Raw genomic sequence first — 19,036 nt, 5'->3', positions numbered from 1 at the left:
TGGGATTTAATGGACAGAAATTTGAATTGCAGCTGATGAACAAGAGAAATGCAGATCACGGGCATTTGAGTGCCAGCACTTTGATTGAAGGTGACTTTGGCAAACCATAAGTATGATGGACCTTTGGCATTTTGATCTGCCATGCTTATGTTTGCTGGGATCGTCTTCAGTTGTTGTGCTGGTGTTTGAATGTCTGCAGTTCTTGCTCCTCAGCTATGACTTGAATGTCCTATCCCCTTTTTTGGTGTGAGTATGTTTTGGGTCTCAAAAAATCTGCTTCACCATTTAATGGACATTCATCTTAAACAGACAATCCTACCCCGATTTATCCATTAAATCAAGGGATTACTGTAACTAAAAATGTACTGTGTAAGGATAACATTCAACTAATGTTGAACTGTATGTTTTCTAAAACCATCTGTCCTAATATTATTATTTCAGAAGGTAGTTTGTAGCAAAACAAACAAAAAATACATTGAAGACTAATATGATAATAGCAATTGGTCAATCATTATGGTGTCACAAACTCTGTATGATTTTGGTATATTAAATCATGTTTAATTTCAGGTGCAAAATATATGTGAAAATGGCTTACTGGTGGGCCATTCCAAGATAACAGTTCTTGGCAGTCCTTCCATGGGTAACTATATCTTTCTTTGTTGTTAAATATGTGGCAACTAGAAATATGAAGGCAGAAGACATATTATTTCTGATTAATACAATTTTAACCATATTTGTTTTTTCTATCTTGGATAGACAATCTTATGGTAAGTTTAGTGTAGGTGCACAGAACATCAACTTTGTCCAGCTGACCTACCCTGAATTTCTGAATTGGTTACCAGCCTGACTTGTTCATTTTCTGCTTTAATCTGAATAACTTCTCAATAGCTTATCATAAAAAGAATTCTTATAGAAATAAAAAATAACTTTGGTGACTCATAATTTGATTTATCACACATAAATATTAAATGATTTGATTACTTCCTGACTTATTAAGGAAGTGGATGGCATACACATTCTCTAAATAAGTTTGTTTTTTCTAAATTAAATATGTAACTCTTGCTACTCATTTGGGTGGGGTTTCAGTTTCAGAACATTCAGGTCACAGAATGTTTTAGGATAAAATCTAGTATCATAAAGGGGGATGTCCTCTTACACAGAAAGATGTCTTTATATTCCTGAACACACTTTCAAAATCTGCTCTAAAGTGATGATTAACAACCCTCCTTCTAGCACACAGCTTGCTTGGGATGCAGAAAATAGTGCAAATACACTACTATTCTGTCACTGGAAGCAGCTTCTGTTACTGGAAAGATACCATTGGATTCTATCTGTTATATATATATATATATATATATATATATATATATATAAATAAAGTACACTATGTGGTAATGGCCATTTTGACATTTCTTACACATTACCAGAAAATAATTTCGTAAATGTCATTTGTTGACATACTTTTTTTTCACATCTTACAGGTGTATATCTTTCCAGATACGCTGACTTGTTACAGGCTAATCCTCTGGAAGCTAGTGCAACTGGTGATATTGTTATTTTTAAAGTAATAAAGGTAAGTTTTTGGATTTCACTTAAGTTTGTTAAGGGTTCATCTTATGTCTTAAGGGGAAATAATAAATCAATATAACACCTTGTTTTTTAACACAATCCATCTGAATAAAGCACTTTAAATAACTTTTCTCTGTATAAATGTGATTACAATATTTTAAAATTTAAACATCTATTAAAAGCACTGATGATGCTGATGATGTTCCCTAGTTGGGTAGTGAAACATATGTAAACAACCAAGCTCAGAGAGCACCAAGGATTCCACAGTTCAACCCTGAGCTACACATATTCTCTTCTTTTGGAAATATCTGTTATTAAGGGATGTTGTAGATCAGTATGACTTAATTCCATAGGATTAAAAAGAGCACTGGTAATTTAGACAGTATTAATGCTGTTTCAGATGAAATCTACTTGAATCATCTTTGATTAAGCTGAAGGTTATATTGATTAAGTGAACTATAATGTTTTATAGTGTTGTGTGTGACTTTATAGGATGGAAAATGTTGTGGGCTTGCATTTTGCCTTGTATAATTTTAATAACCATTTGCTAATATTTTAGGGAAAAATGAAGACTATATATGATAAATATGATAACCAGACAGTGAATGTAATGGACTCAGCTGTTAAAAATGCATTTGATCCTACACCAAAACATGAATGCCATGTTTCAAAAACTGCAAACAAAATTACGTCCAGCCGTAATTACAGAGCATATGAACGTACACAGGTAAAAAGAATAACTTGAAAATATATATATGCTTGCCTTAATTTCATAATTGTTTAATGTAGTAATAGAAAAGTACCTTCTAATTTGTGAGACTTGGGCAACAGTATGTTGGATTGTGAGGTTAGAAATCCTGACTTTATAGAATAGCATGAATGAGCTTGGAATAATATTGGGCTTTGGTTGTACTTGTGGCATACTGGCAAAAATGTGCCATAACTGATTGATACTGTCCTTACTGTTAGCTGGGAAGGTTGCATATATACCACTAGGTCTGATAATTTAGTCTATTACTCTGCCTTACTAAAAAGGGTTATGTGCAAGCCTTGATTGACCGAAGAGCCCCTCTGATGATGACTATAGCATGTGGAAGGTTACAACTTGGAATGCAAGAGGAATAAAAAGTAAAGTGCACAAATGAAAGAAAAATAGATAAGTTATAAATGTGAAACTAAAAAAATGGAAGGATGTAATAGATGTAAAAAAAAGTTTGATCTTGTGGACTGAAGTCGATGAATAGGTGAAGTGAAAGTGGAAAGTTACTTATGAATGAAAGGGTTAAAATATGTATCAGAAAGTATGGATTGGTGTTGTGTGGTTGTAGATTGTGTGTTATGCTCCAGTGAGGTGATAATGAAAGAGATGAGTTTGGGAGAAAACTATTCACCATTCCAAATAATTGCTGTTCAGGGAAAAAATTGAGACAAAAAGTTATTGGGCCATTTGGAGACATGAGAGTGAATATGAATAGTGACTGTTTGGTGAACACCTGCTTAGAAAAAGTTCTGTTCATTTTGAATACATGATTTAAGCAAGGCTATTCATGGAAAAGGAGTAACTCAAAAAGGATGATTTGATTGTTTATTTTAAGAGGTTGAATCAGTAAAAGATGCAGAGATGTGAGAGATTCTAAATGTGAAGCAGACTGGTTTTTGGTAGTATCTAGAGTGGATCCTGAGAAAATGCAGGCCTGAAAGATCAGGAAAGAAGTGAAAGAAATGAGGCTGAAAGTAGAATGACTGCAGGATGAAGAAATATGAGTCCTGTACGAAAACTACTAGAAGATAATTTTCCCACAAAATGAATGGATACTAGACACAAGAAAAGAGATGTGGAAGCTACTTGGGATATAGTGAAAAGAATACTGTTACACAAATACATAGAGTTAACTAACAGGAACTATGTAAAAGCATCCTCTGTGCAGCAGTGAATTGAAAAGGGCTGTAAGTGAGAAATAATGCATATAAGTGAATGATTGCTACTGAAGATATAGATGAGAAAAAGAGAGAATAAAGAATGGTTAAGAAGAAAAGAGGCAGAGAAAATGCTGAGTAATTTTGATGTAAATTTTTAAAAATTGCTTTGGAAGTGGATAAATAAGGGTAAAAAAGGGGCCTCAACAGAATGACTGGAATTAAAAATAAATGTGTGAGATTATTGGGATGAAACTGAAGTGAGAAAATGCTGGAAAATGTATTTTAGACATTTGTATGGGAATGATAGTGATATGTCAAAGAGTGGAATTCTGTAAATATTAGTGTTGAAGAAAAAAATGGCAACGCAGAAGTCAAATGCTGTGATAATGTTGAAAAATGGAAGGCGGCAAGTATAGACAGTGTAACTGAAGAAATGTTAAAATTTGAATGTGGTTGCATATGGAGTAGCTATATTACATGGCTAACATTGAACCCTGGGTCTGTGCCTGAGAAATGGAATAAATCCACCTGACATACAAATAATCAATACTGAAAGAAAGGTAATAAAAGAGAGTGTAAAACCTACAAATTTCACTAATTTTACTTTGTGAAATTGCCTAGGAAGTGTTTGGCAGAATTGTGAAAGGGTACAATGGTAACAATGACCAACATTTGGGAAATGCACTGTGGCTTTATGCTGAGAAACATGTGGGAAGATTTTTGCTCTTTAGAATGTCGTTGAGAAATGTATACATGTGAGGAAGAAAGAATATGTGCAGTGGTGCTTAAAAGTTTGTGAACCCTTTTGAATTTTTCAAATGTTCAGTATTTCTGCATGAATGTGATCTAAAATATTATCTGTTCTCCATACCTCTTAAAACTAGATAAAGAGAACAAATGAGTCAAAAACATACTTGTTCATTTAGTCATTGAGGAAAATTATCCAAAGCTACATATTTGTGTGTGGCAAAAGTATGTGAACCTCTAAATTCATTTGAAGGGGAAATTAGAGTCAGATGTTTTAATCAGTAAGATGATAATTAGGTGTGAGTGTGGGAGGTCCTGCATTATTTAAAGAACAGAATTCTGAGTATTCACTATCAAAGTCTAATCTTCACAAAACAGGTATGTGGAAGTGTGTCATGGCTTGAACAAAGGAGATGTTGATACTCATCAGGCAGGAAAAAGTTGCAAAACGGTTTTCAAAGACTTTGGACTCCACTAGTCCACTGTCAGGCAGATTGTGTACAAATGGAGGCAATTCAGCACCATTGTTATCCTTCCCAGGAGTGGTTGAGTAGCCATGATCACAGCAAGAGCAAGGCATGTAATATTCCAGAAGGTCTCAGAGAACCCCAGGTAATATCTAAGGAACTAAAGGCCTCTCTTACATTGGCGAATATCAGTGTTCATGAGACCACCATCAGGAGAACACTCAACAACAATGATGTGCATGGCAGAGTTGCAAGGAGAAAGCCACTGCTCTCCAAAAAGAACATTGCTGCCCGTCTACAGTAAAACCACGTGGAGAACCCAGAAGGCAATTGGAAGAATGTTCTGTGGATGGATGAGACCAAAATGGAACTTTTTAGCTTGAATGAAAAACATTAAGTTTGGCAAAAGGCAAATACTGCATTCTAGCATAAGAACCTTATCCCACCTGTGAAACATGGCGGTGGCGGTATCATGGTTTGGGCCTGCTTTGCTGCCTGTGGACCTGGACAGCTTGCCATCGTTGATGGAACTATGAATTCTACCAGCCAATTCTACAGGAAAATGTCAAGGTATCCAACTGTGAACCGAAGCTCAAGATGGGAGCCTACCAACATCCCTGAGTTGAAGTTGTTCTATAAGAAGGAATGGGTTAAAATTCCTCCAAGCTGATGTACAGGACTGATCAACAGTTACTGGAAACGTTTAGTTGCAGTTATTGCTGCCCAAAGGGGGCACACCAGTTACTGAAAGTAAAGGTTCACATACTTTTGTCACATTAAAATTTGTAGCTTTGGATCATTTTCCTCAATAAATTGTGTGGAGAACAGATTACGTTTTAGCTCATATTTATGCAGAAATATTGAAAATTCAAAAGGATTCAAAAACATTTAAGCATCACTGTATGTTGATTTAGAGAGAGCAATTCAATTGAATTATGATTTTTTTTGCATCATTATCAAGTTGAAGGTTGGATGCCGACTGCAGATAGTGGAAGGAAAGCATGCTTGAAAATAAATTGAGTGCTCAGTGAATGGTTTAACATTGAACAAGGAATAAAACAAGGTGTGTGATATTCCCTGGTTGTATTTATGGATAAATGCATGAAGAATTCTTATGGGGTCACATGTTGGTTGGGAATATAAATGTATGTACTTCTTTGTAGAAACTGCCATGTTACTAGCTGAGAACCCAAATGATTTGGAGCAAATGTTAGATGCAGTGAGAAGAGTATGGATCTGAAAATTAATGTATTGAAGACCAAGTTAGTTGCATTTAACAGAAAAATGGAATGAACAATTCAAATTACATATTACAAACTATAGCAAGCAGATGAATTGTGTATCTTGGTGAAATGTTTACTAATGATGGGAAAATGGATGAAGAAATTTGATCATATGTAGATATTGATAGAAAGGTTGTGGGAAGTATGTGGTCTATTGTGAGGAATGTCTATAGATGAGAAAAATAACTGTGTATAAGAGTGTTCTTTTACCCATTTTGTTACTTGGAAATGGGAATTAAGTATGTCAGGAGAAACATAAAAATAGGTTTCATGCAATGGAAGTGTGTTAATTAAGTGTTTGTGGTAAATTAAGAGACAAGGGCAAGAATTTGGGGTGCTAAATTAGTGGATTGAATACAAAAGTAAATGACCAGGATGAAAGAAGTATATTCAGGTGGTTTTGCTGGAAAGAATGAATGACTGAATTGCAAAACAATATATGCAGGAAGATTTAATTTGTGAAAAGGAGTGGAAAGACTAAGAAGGTCATGGTTGGGAATGGAGCTGATAGATCTTCAAAAAGAGAAAAATGAGTAGTTCAAAGAACAAAAGACAATTTATGAAATGATTATAGATATGGTGAAAGCAAGAATGATCTGCAGTAATAAAAAATTATGGAAAGTCTACTGAATGAGTTGGTGCAAACTAGATTTAGGTATATTTCTCTTCTCTCATGGCTTTATTTGATTTATTATTTCCTACTCCTTTTCTGCACTGTGAATAATCTTGCTTACCTTAAAGGTAATAGTGTGATTGCTATGTATGTATGTATGTATGTATGTATGTATGTATGTATGTATGATTCCACTGAACTTGTATAATTGAGCATATTTCTAAATTATTTTACAGATATGTGTTTGGCAAATTGTTTTTTGTTCCCAACATTGCTTTTATTATATCAGCACTGAGGTAAATTTCAGCAAAACTAGAACTGTATTTCACTGATCATCTAATTAAGTTTGAGAACCAGTAAATAACAGACAAAATTATGGATATATGGAAAGTCAAACTTGTTTGTTATGAATTTGTTTCCAGTATTATTTCTATGAATATCACTTTCATGAGATCAGGCATAGACCAAGACATGTGTGCCCGTATGCTGTTGTATCGTTTTTGTACAAGGGTGAAAAAATGCAAAAGTACTTGCCTCAAGTAAGGTGAGTAAAGGCTTTACTTATATTAATACAAGTATAATACAACTTTTATTTAATCAAACCATTTATATGCTATTCACAGCCCTTACACTCTGTTAAAATAGCTGGTAGTATTTGTATAAACAAGTAGGTTTTAAATTCTCCCTAAACTGTAGTGAGAAGGCTTCTTTCAACTCCAGAAGCAGTTTGTTCTACAACATGGAAAAAGCCATATTCAGTTTTTTACAGCCATTAGCCTGCACATCATGCCAATAATATCAGCTGTAACATACATCTGAGAGATACACTTTCATGCCTAGTACTAAATGAAGACAACCTTGCGCTTTCTATAATTTCTGGGGTTGTAACAGGCTCAAGTATTACAACAGGTTGTAACAGGCTCAGATATTAATTTTCTTTTTTCATGGGATATATATATATATGAATTTTTTTTCTTGAAAAAAATTGGTACATATTTTCATGTCTCTTAGCTATGCTTAACATCAGCCCACTGGTATTTTAGTGTGTCCCAATCTCTGACCACAGAATACCCTGAAAGGCTCCCTTCCAATTCTCAGTTGCTTTCTTTTTCTGCCCCACCCCAGTGATTCAAATAAGTTAAGGTGCTGCTGCTAAGTGTATTTTAGGGTTTTGGTTCAGATGGTAATAACCTTGGGATGTTGCTTGATTCATATTTACAGTGCCAAAATTAAAACCTTTTGATTACTTGTCATAGACATTGGGGAAGGTGTTTTATTTTAAGGGAGAAAGTAATTGTTGGAAACACTGCAAACTTCAAAATCTTCAGCAAAATAATGACAAACTATTTAAGTTGTAACAAACAAGTGATTGGCCAAGAAATAGAAACAGGAAGCCTCCAAAATCCTAACTATAATCCTGAACATGTCCGGGAAGTGACACTTAAAACTGCAGTATAGTGATAATTGAGTTATCAAATGAATGATAGCTTCCCATTAATAGAATCCTTGGTGGCCTCAGTTTGGTTTAATGAAGTTCAGGTTATATAAACTTGCTTTGTGTGGATAAATGGTTGAGATTCTTGGTATATTAGTTTGGAACATCCATGTGAAAAAGATAATTCATCTTATTTCATCAAAATATTTAATGCTTCATGATTAGTTTATTCTGTGTATTATTATTACTATAACATGTATTAAGGGTGGTACTATCCAGAGGATTTTATGCATGCTCTCTTTGTGTATTCCATAGTTTCCCTTTGGGATTTGTTGCTTTGCTGAAATTCTAAGAAATAATTAGTTGGATATATTTCGGAAATAATGAGGGACATTTAGATTTTATTTATTTATTTATTTGCTTAGACTAGGGAAGGTGTCTGTTGCAGCAACCAATTGACCAACAATTGACAAACTGGATTTAAGGAAAATGAACATTCTTCCTGAGCCAAATGGAAGATAAATTACAAATGCAGATAATAACAACACCTCTCTGATTAAAAGGAATAATCAGAGAATAAAAGTTGATCTATAGATAAATTTGACACATCCACAAGGTTTACAATTTTGGGGTAGTCTTGTTAATTTGGTTAAGCCCTCCTTAATCTTTTCAGATAGCCTGGTAGGAAGAAAGCATTTCAGTTTCAGCTGATCCCTGGCAGAGACACAAGAAATACTTCCTTTCCTGCAAGTGACTTCAGTCATTACTTGGTTACAATGTTCAAAAATGTATAGCTTTAACAAGTATCTTTAACCAAGAAACCTCCACTATCTTTTTATTGTTTTGGAAGGTGTGGAAATAGCTGATGGGTTGTGGGTGGTCAGTGAAATATATATGTCCTATATACAGTGGGGCAAAAAAGTATTTAGTCAGCCACCAATTGTGCAAGTTCTCCCACTTAAAAAGATGAGAGAGGCCTGTAATTTTCATCATAGGTATACCTCAACTATGGGAGACAAAATGGGGGGAAAAATCCAGAAAATCACATTGTCTGATTTTTAAAGAATTTATTTGCAAATCATGGTGGAAAATAAGTATTTGGTCAATATCAAAAGTTCATCTCAATACTTTGAGATAATAAGTATTTGGTCAATACTCAAAAGTTCATATCAAAAGTTATATATCCTTTGTTGGCAATGACAGAGGTCAAACGTTTTCTGTAAGTCTTCACAAGGTTTTCACACACTGTTGGTGTTTTGGCCCATTCCTCCATGCAGATCTCCTCTAGAGCAGCGATGTTTTGGGGCTGTCGCTGGGCAACACGGACTTTCAACTCCCTCCAAAGGTTTTCCATAGGGTTGAGATCTAGAGACTGGCTAGGCCACTCCAGGACCTTGAAATGCTTCTTACGAAGCCACTCCTTCATTGCCCGGGCGGTGTGTTTGGGATCATTGTCATGCTGAAAGACCCAGCCATGTTTCATCTTCAATGCCCTTGCTGATGGAAGGAGGTGTTCACTCAAAATCTCACGATACATGGCCCCATTCATTCTTTCCTTTACACGGATCAGTCGTCCTGGTCCCTTTGCAGAAAAACAGCCCCAAAGCATGATGTTCCACCCCCATGCTTCACAGTAGGTATGGTGTTCTTTGGATGCAACTCAGCATTCTCTCTCCTCCAAACCCGATGAGTTGAGTTTAGGCCAAAACATTCTACTTTGGTTTCATCTGACCATATGACATTCTCCCAATCCTCTTCTGGATCATCCAAATGCTCTCTAGCAAACTTCAGACAGGCCCGGACATGTACTGGCTTAAGCAGGGGGACACATCTGGCACTGCAGGATTTGAGTCCCTGGCAGCATAGTGTGTTACTGATGGTAGCCTTTGTTACTTTGGTCCCAGCTCTCTGCAGGTCATTCACTAGGTCCCCCCATGTGGTTCCGGGATTTTTGCTCACCATTCTTGTGATCATTTTGACCCCACAGGGTGAGATCTTGCATGGAGCCCCAGATCGAGGGAGATTATCAGTGGTCTTGTATGTCTTCCATTTCTAATTATTGCTCCCACAGTTGATTTCTTCACACCAAGCTGCTTGCCTATTGCAGATTCAGTCTTCCCAGCCTGGTGCAGGTCTACAATTTTGTTTCTGGTGTCCTTCAACAGCTCTTTGGTCTTGGCCATAGTGGAGTTTGGAGTGTGACTGTTTGAGGTTGTGGACAGGTGTCTTTTATACTGATAACAAGGTCAAACAGGTGCCATTACTACAGGTAACAAGTGGAGGACAGAGGAGCCTCTTAAAGAAGTAGTTACAGGTCTGTGAGAGCCAGACATCTTGCTTGTTTGTAGGTGACCAAATACTTATTTTCCACCATGATTTGCAAATAAATTCTTTAAAAATCAGACAATGTGATTTTCTGGATTTTTTTTCTCATTTTGTCTCTCATAGTTGAGGTATACCTATGATGAAAATTACAGGCCTCTCTCATCTTTTTAAGTGGGAGAACTTGCACAATTGGTGGCTGACTAAATACTTTTTTGCCCCACTGTAGCTACGAATATCTCTCTTCTTTCCATTCTTTTCTATATGAAAAATGTTTTATAAATTGTATGCTATAAAATCAAGATTTTATTATATGCAAAAATGCATTGTCTCTGCATTTTTAAAATTCTAACTATTTATTTTGCTTGTAGATCAAAGACTTCTAATATGGATAAGAGTACTGGTAAGAATTCAATTACTAAATAAAATTGTGGACTATTGCCTGAAATGTTAACTTGTGTACAGATAATCTTTGGTTAACAACTGCTTCATCCAGTAACTGTTTGAACTTACGACAGTGCTGAAAAAGTATATTTACAACTGGTCCTTGAACTTTGCAGTGTCCCCGCAATCACATGATTGCGATTTGGGCACTTTGCAGCTGGCACACATTTATGATGGCCACAGCATCCCGTGGTCATGTGATCATCATTTGTGACCTTCACAACCGGCTTCCGACAAGCAAAGTCAGTGGGGAAGCTGGCAATAAGTTGCAAATCATGGTCATGTGGTATCATGTTTAATGACCACAGGTGATTTGCCTAACAACCGCAGAAGTGATGTAGGTCAGGCACAGTCACATGATGTTTCACTTAATAACCATGTTGCTTAGTAATGGAGTTGCAGGTCCCAATTGAGGTAGTTAAGTGAGGATTACCTATAGTTGTGATGCCCTTTCTACAAAGGAATAGATGCTCATTTGTTTTAAATATATTATTTTTTTTTATTCCTTCCAGAAAAACCTCAATTATTGATTTTTCTAGTTAGAATTAATCTATTAAAAGTATTTAAAGATGGGTCTATATTCTGGGCTATCACAGATAAGGCTTTCTGTTAGAGAGCATTTTTACTTCTGCAGAAAGGTAGGAAACCAGAGTAGGGTTTCTCTGACACATTTCACAGAACTTCTCAGGTATGTTCACAGAAATGGGGAACTTAAATATAATAATGAGTCTTTCATTAATTTGAAAAATGTAAATAAAAACAAGTAATAAAATGTAAGGAGAGCTGAATTAGGCCTGGAGGCTAAATCTAATTCATTGAACTCACTCAATAAGCTGGAGGTTGTTAGAGGATAGGGCTTAACAGACTAACACCAGATTCGTGGTGTTATTTATTTTTCCATGACATCACTCCTTGCACTCCTTGATTAGGGAAGGTTTCTTTGTTAGTACCTTATTCTTCCCTTTAGCTGGCAAAAACAAAGTTGCAGGTAAAGTATAGCCTGTGTTTTGCTGGTGTTTTTGCAGAAACAGTAGCAGGATTGGTTGGTGTTCAGCTTTACATGTGATTTGCTCTCTCTTTTTAAGTGAGAAATGTAAAGCATGGACAAAGCAGAATTAATATTATAAATGCCTTGGCAAGGGGATAGGATAGACTAGTTTATTGAACTAGATTAGGTCTGCAGACCAGAGTTCACTATGCATGATTTAAATTGTAGAAATAAATCACTTAAGTACCAAATAGGAATACTGTATTTCAAAGATGCAGTCTCAAACTCCATGGTCACATATGGTTGTCTAAACTGTTTCCCCTGAGTTCCCTAAAAGTTCTCATATACCAGAAGATGAAAATTATTAAATAGATGACTGGTGAGTAATATTTACTATGCAGATAGTCCTCAGGTTACAATCACTCATTCAGCAACCGTTCAAACTTACAACTGGTCCTCGGAGTTCTGGCCGTTGCAGCATCCCCATAGTCATGTGATTGCGATCCAGTGCCCAGCTTGTGATTATGATGTTGTAGTGAGCTGCAGTCACTTGATTGTGATTTCTTACATTCCCTATCAGCTTCCCACAAGCAAAGTCATTATAGTCGGAAATAGCTCCCACTGCTTTTTTGCCCACTTGTGCTCTGGAGCGCCTGCCTGCATACCTGCCTGCGTTCCAGAGTGTCTGCACATGGTGCCCACCCACGTGCGGCTCTCACCGCTTGTCTGGAGCTCCCGCCTCTTCCCGCTTAACAACCTGGGGTAACGACAACAACCTGGACTGCAGGATTGCTGTTGCTAAGTGATGTGATCACATGACGTTGCACTTTATGTATTGCTGCATTGCTTAGTGATGGAAATTGCTGACCCAATTGCCATCGTAACCTGAGGACTACCTATATTTAAGTTTAATTACAATTGATTGCAAATAAAACAGAATTAGAATGCGAAGATTTTGGGAATACTGAAACAGTGAAAAAGTATTTAATCTTCCCCTGTTTACTCTCCCAGAAAAAAAGGGAAAACTTAAGAAAATTTGAAATATATTTAATATTAGAAACCCTCTACAGATATAAAGTCACTTTATTATTTTGAGTTGCATAGTGAGTGGATGCCCATACGAATTGAAATAAATAAATATTATATACGATAGGAGTGTACACAAAACAGAAAAGGTGATTCATTTTGAGCATAGTGCCAAGCCACTCTACTTCAGTTGCAGTTAGCAGAAAGAAAATCCAGAATGTTTTATTCCAGGTTTCTGCTGAAACAAAACCTGCAAGAATCTGGAATGATTTTACAGGGCGACTGCACCAAGGTTGGCGCATATCATTCTCTCTTTTTCCTCTTCCCTGTAGCAGGTCCCTAGGCAACATATTTCACCTGCCTGCCTTCCCAATCTTCCTAGAACCAGTGCTGTTGGCCTTTCCCCACAGTTCTCTTCCCCCACCCTCCCCAAAATCTCCACCTGCCTGGAACAGTTTTATTTCTATCTGAATCTGGAACAAAATAGGCTCATTTTATTATTTATTATTATTCATTTAATTTGATTTCTGCCTCTCTCCAGATTTTGTTCTCTGTCTGTATGAAACTTGCATGTTTTGGCATGAAAGCAGTTGTTATCCTGCAAAGAACTGTTTGGACATAAACTGTTTTGCGCATCTGTAATATAAAAAAAAAACTGGTTTAAATGTATAAATGTGTTTGGTATTTAAAACTGAAAAATATAGTTTATTCAGATAATTATAAACATATTGATTGAATTTATATTAAGATGTTTTTAATGTTTGTTGAAAATGCAGCTTTGAGATGCTGAACTCTGGACTGTATCATGTTTTATTTTTGCCTGTTTAGGACATGCAGAAATGTAAAAAAGTGGAGGAAACCATCCACTTTGTAATAATTTTTTTAAACGTATCAGACAATTGTAGAGAAGCGCTCTTTGGCCATAACTACCTTGAAAGAAACAAAATATATTTGCACAAAATTCAAAATTTCTTGATTTGCCTGATTATGAAGTTGTTGTTCATTGCATAATGGCTTAAAGAAAAAAAGCAGAAAGATGGTGTTTTTACCAAATGGCTTATATAGCCAACTGAAGAAACTAGCCATCTCTGTTATTGCAGTTAACTTTCCCTATAATTTCTGAGGACCTGGGAGGGAGTCAGAAGCCCCTTGGAATCTAAACACAGCATGCTGCTTCTCTAGGGGCTCAAAGACATAGTTCTGGACTTAGTGTTCTTACCAGATCTCTCAAACCTTGACTCTGAGGAAGCAGCAAACTATAAAGTCTGTTATAGATGGTGTGGGAAGTTCTGGCACTTTTTGTTTTCCTCAGACCTCATGCCTTTCTATTTCTGTAGGGGAGAGGTCTGTCTCAATTAACATTTTGATATAAGGAGGCAGAATTGCCAACATTTGCAATAGCATCCCCTACACCAAGGATTTTATGGTCTTTACTACTGAGGATAGAACAGTCCATATTGTCAAGGAACCCAGGTAACGTTGAGGCCTTTACAGAATCATCTTCCACACCAAGTTTCCATCAGAGGGAATGATAAGAAGCAGGCCCCATAAACAAGAATATGGGAATAGGTTTTGGATTGGGCTAGTAGTAGGTAGTGGTTTTCGATCCCGCTATTCTGCTTTTCTTTAAGAAGAATAAAGGAAAGAGGAGGAATATTGCCTCTGTCCTGCCTTGTCTCTATAAAAATGCCTCTTTGGATTTACTATACTATACTCTTAATTCTTAGATGTAAAGTTTGATTGAATAACCATACATAGGTAGTCGTTTCTCCTTATATTTTATATGTCCATTGGGAATAAATGCAAGTGAATCAGGGACTGTGGATCTGTTGCAGTTGACTAGATTGCTAACTTGCAGTATTGAGATTGGTGAAGATTCCTGAGAGAGCTGCCACAGAGTGGTTGTTCCTCCAAACATACCTAATTAGTTGTCTCAGCCATAGGCAAGTATTCCATCCATCCCGGAGGTCCTCAGAAGTATTCAGAAAAAGTGCTGAACTTTCCTCCCGTGTTTTCAGAGGTAAAGAGAAAATGCAGTTTCACCAAACCCTGAGAACTGGAATTAGGCAGGAATGTAAACTGGAAAGGGGGTGTTGCTCTTTCCCACTCCAGTGACAGTTAAGAATCTTTTAATTTGTGTACTGGAGCAAGTGGGAGGAGCAATCCAGGTAATAAATTCTTTATCCACTGTAGAAAAGGAACCTTTGTTGTACCATTTACTCATTTAATCTTGAAGAGTAATATTCTTTATAGAAACAGCTTTTATATCTGATGAAATGAATGTACAGCTTGATTTAAACTTAAATGTAGCTCATGTGTTTGGACATACTTAGTTTTCAGTTAAGTGTTTTCCCAAACAACAGTGGCATGGACCCAAGAAGGCACTCAGATGTTTTGAATACTTGGCTGGGAAGCATCCATTTTAAAGTATATTTTGTATTCCATTGTATTCAATATTTACTCTAATTTATCTAAATTCTTCAATCAGGAAAGAAAGAACATTTTCTGTATTCATTATTTTCTCAGGCATTTTACCAATGTATTTTGCAGCCACAAGAAGATAAATGGTAATTTAGCCCATAATTTCTAGGTGGTATTGGTGCTTTTTGTTCATTCAGGCACCTTGACAAACTAATTATTTTGGATCAGGAAGTTGAAGTGTGTAAAGTAAAAGGGGAGCCTGGGGGGCAATGTTGACAACCAAACAATTGTTGATATAGGCCATTTTGACAGCAGCAGTTATAGGCAGCATATAGAGAATACATTGCATTAGTGATGGATGCTTTTACCCTAACAAAGGCTGTTAAATTGAAGGTCCTGCACTGGTTTCTTCCATGGAGAGAGATACATATAGGACCTGGATATGACCATCTTCATTCTACTAATACAGAAAGGAAATGTTTACTAAGTGATATTTCATTTACTTAGTGGACAGAGAGTGTTATGTTTATGCCCGTCACCATGTTGTCTCATTTTAGATAAAAACCTGGAAGTGGGCAGGAAACGCCATTGTGTCTATTTCTCTAACTCCTCACCTGTGCTACAGGCTACTGTTGGCAATTGTATTAGTATTTCATAAGAAGATATATTATTTTCTACTTACTAGGTTAAACACATACAGTAAATATCATTACTAGTCTTAATTATTTTCATTGAATAGTAAAAGCAAAAACAAGCTTACTGAACAGGTTTCTTCCCTGCCTGTACAAAAAATAAAACTGAGGTTAGGGTGGACAGAGTAGGAAGATTTGTCTCTCCTATGCTAACTTACCTGTATGCAATTTGTGATCATCTGTTATTAACAAGTGAGTTGTTTAATTCAAGACTGTCTATTCATGTTGTTAGCAGTGGTGTTTTAACCACTGCCCTGATAGTTATTAAAACCCTCTTTCTTAGAAATACATCTTAGTATTTTGTATATTTTTGTCCTTTTTTATTGTAGATAAGGCAAGTTATACTTTATGGAAAGGGCAACTTTTAAACAAAGGAAAGCTTGTCTGTCATGCTGCTTTGATATCTGAAAAACGCCCTGCACTTCCCTGCAAACTGTAAGTATTTTGAAGTCAGTTTGAGTTGGACTAGATTATCTAAATCTTTGAAAGTCTAGAACATTCTAGTTTTGCACACAACATTAGCAATTTTATTTTCAACTACTAAAATGTTTTGCTAGCTTCCTTATGTTTCACTTTTCCCGGGATTGTATACAAGATCCAAGAATAGTTTATTAAGGCAGGGTTCACTGAGGAACTTAATACTATAGCAAGCATATATCCACACTGGCAAATTTGACGTCTTACCCCAAAAATAGCTCCCTATAGTGGATATACAATACAGGATCAACAAAATAGGAGAAGTTGACACTTCAGTGATGTACACTCAGCAATCAGTGATGTACTTGCAAGTCCACTCAGTGGATCTGGAAGCTATGCATATCTACTGACACAAACAAATCTGATGAGCAGCTCATTCCTTAAGTCCTTAAGTACAAGTCCCAATCCTCTTCTATACTGTTCTGTGATGTCTCAGCAGACTACTTCCCCATAATCCAGGGGCCAAATGTTTATTTTATTGTTTTATATCCCACTTCTCCTCCAGGAAAGCAAGGTTTTTCACCACAACAACCCTATGAGATGTATGTTGGCCTGAGAGAGAGTGACTGGCCTGAAGGTCACCCAGTGAGCTTCCATGGCTAAGGGTAGACTTGAAACTGTGTGTCCTCAGTCTAAATCCAATGCTGTAAACCATTATACTTTACTGGCTACATATGCGGTCTTATCACTATTCTGGTTTTTGGGATTGGGGGAGACTTCTCAGAATTGTGAATTACTTTCCATGATGGTGGCCTTTCTTACCTTAGACTATGATCTATACCAGCCAGTATGCCTTTCCTGAGATCCTGGCCTCCCTCTCTGATTCATAGGCACCCACTGCCAGTTTCCTTGTCTTTTTAGAAAAAGAATTCCCAAATTTATTTGTAACAGTTGGCCTCTGTAGTTCTGGTCCCAGGTCATCTGTGGCTGTTAGTCTTGTCTTGCACGCATAGCCCACAGTCAAGTTGCCTCACTTCGTCTTGCTGTCCGCTGAGTCTTGCTACCGTCACATTCTTTACCTAAACTTGGCTGTAACTTTTTTCCTAATTTGATCCTTGATCAACCATTAAGTTTTTTGCACAGTTTCAGGTTTTTAGGATATGAAAGAAAAAAACAGTTTAGAATAAAATAAAATAAAATAAAATAAAATAAAAGAGTGATTAAGTAAATCTTAACTTTTTTCTTCTTTGACCACTAGTCCTGAAAAACTTGATGTTGAAATGGTAATGAACTTTGAAAATTTGGCACAGAAAGTCTCATCACGAGTGTTGGCTAAAGAAACTTATTTAGGAGAAAGGGAAGGTAAGAACTTTTTCTAAGTTAAGGAAAGCAATATTTACCCATATAATTATTCTCATTACAAAGATTACTAGTCAAATGGAAAGTTTAGAGTGATTAATCAGTACAATAATAGTTAGAACACAAATAGAGAAAACTCCAATTAAACATAGATTAGAGTATATTGTTCAGTATGTTTTCTTCACAATGTCATTAGTGTTGTGTGGTCCAGTAGAATTATTTTAGATAGTGTGGAATCTGCTTGATATAGTTTCACAAAAAAACAGAAAATGTGTTACAATGGCCATTGGCTAATATTTGGCTGACAAAGTAATTTCCCTTTCATTCACCTTCCCTGGATACAATGTGATGTGCTATAAAAATAAGAGAATGTTACTTCAGTCTGTCTGGCTTTTTGATAGACAATCTGATTCTTTCTTGATATTTTTATTACAATTTCTTCTTGTACTCTGAAATGAGGAAATTAAGCTACTATGATTATTTGATTAAAAATCTTCCCTTTTGGAAAAATAATGGAGGATTGAATATGCAACTAAAAAACTTGTATGATTACTAAGAAACTGTTTAATCTGGATGCCCAAATTTGACATTGGTATTACCTTAGAAATACAGTGCACAGTACATTAGAAACCACATAGGAAGCCCAGTCTTGCTGGGTTTAGGGGAAAATAACAATTATTTCATGCTTAATATCTTCATATTGGAAGCTGCTCAGAAAGGTTGGAAAGTTGGAATAAGGTAAAACTCCTTTGAGCTATACACAAATGCACTGAGGGTTTTTTTTCCTTTTTTTTTTTTTTGCAAAATGTCTCTATTCCTCCTTGCAGATGCCTCTTAGCATCATCTGTCACCCATTTACTTAGCAGGTTTGTTTGATTTTTTTGCATTTGGACAGTGGCTGGCTGATAACACCCCCCCCCCAAATTTTGCTAACAGTTTCTGCTTGACTATTGCTGGAATGAGAACAAAAACAAAAAAGAATACATTCAGCTTTTCCTCAGTCCTGCGCAGGCCCCTTGAGAAAATGCAAAGCTCTGTCTGCTTTTATATCTTAACAAAAAATAAAATAAAATTGCTCAGTGTATGTGTGTGCACGCGCGCGCACACACACACTCTTTTCCGAAACTTGCCTTTGAAGCATATGGACCAGGAATTGCTTCAGCAGTTGTATAAGAGCATGAACACTGAAGTTCAGCAAACCAGTTCAAGTAGAGTTTTTGTATTTTTAAATGCAATCTGAAGTTGCCACAGTCTTCACAAGAATGTACAGAGTGCAGTGTACACCAAAGGTTTAGCAAGTCAACCAAACATAACGTAGTCTGGTTTTTTAAAC

The 19,036-nt window shown here is 36.3% G+C and overlaps 1 protein-coding gene across 5 annotated transcripts in view; it reads left to right on the top strand.

The window, feature by feature from the left end:
* TASOR (transcription activation suppressor) overlaps positions 1-19,036 on the top strand; it is a 77,236-nt gene that overhangs the window by 9,663 nt on the left and 48,537 nt on the right. For all 5 annotated transcript variants that reach the window (XM_088134198.1, XM_088134194.1, XM_088134195.1 and 2 more), the window contains exons 4-10: positions 568-640; positions 1,482-1,573; positions 2,129-2,296; positions 7,022-7,143; positions 10,728-10,759; positions 16,257-16,362; positions 17,603-17,706. In XM_088134198.1, the coding sequence (XP_087990324.1) occupies positions 568-640; positions 1,482-1,573; positions 2,129-2,296; positions 7,022-7,143; positions 10,728-10,759; positions 16,257-16,362; positions 17,603-17,706 (697 nt within the window). The remainder of the gene's footprint in view (positions 1-567; positions 641-1,481; positions 1,574-2,128; positions 2,297-7,021; positions 7,144-10,727; positions 10,760-16,256; positions 16,363-17,602; positions 17,707-19,036) is intronic.

The sequence above is a fragment of the Python bivittatus genome, unplaced genomic scaffold (assembly GCF_059951505.1).
Source record: "Python bivittatus isolate LINGU-HERP-01145 unplaced genomic scaffold, Pbiv_v1 ctg000080_np1212, whole genome shotgun sequence".
Taxonomy (NCBI): Eukaryota; Metazoa; Chordata; class Lepidosauria; order Squamata; family Pythonidae; genus Python; species Python bivittatus.
This window is presented reverse-complemented; position numbering and strand designations above follow the sequence as displayed.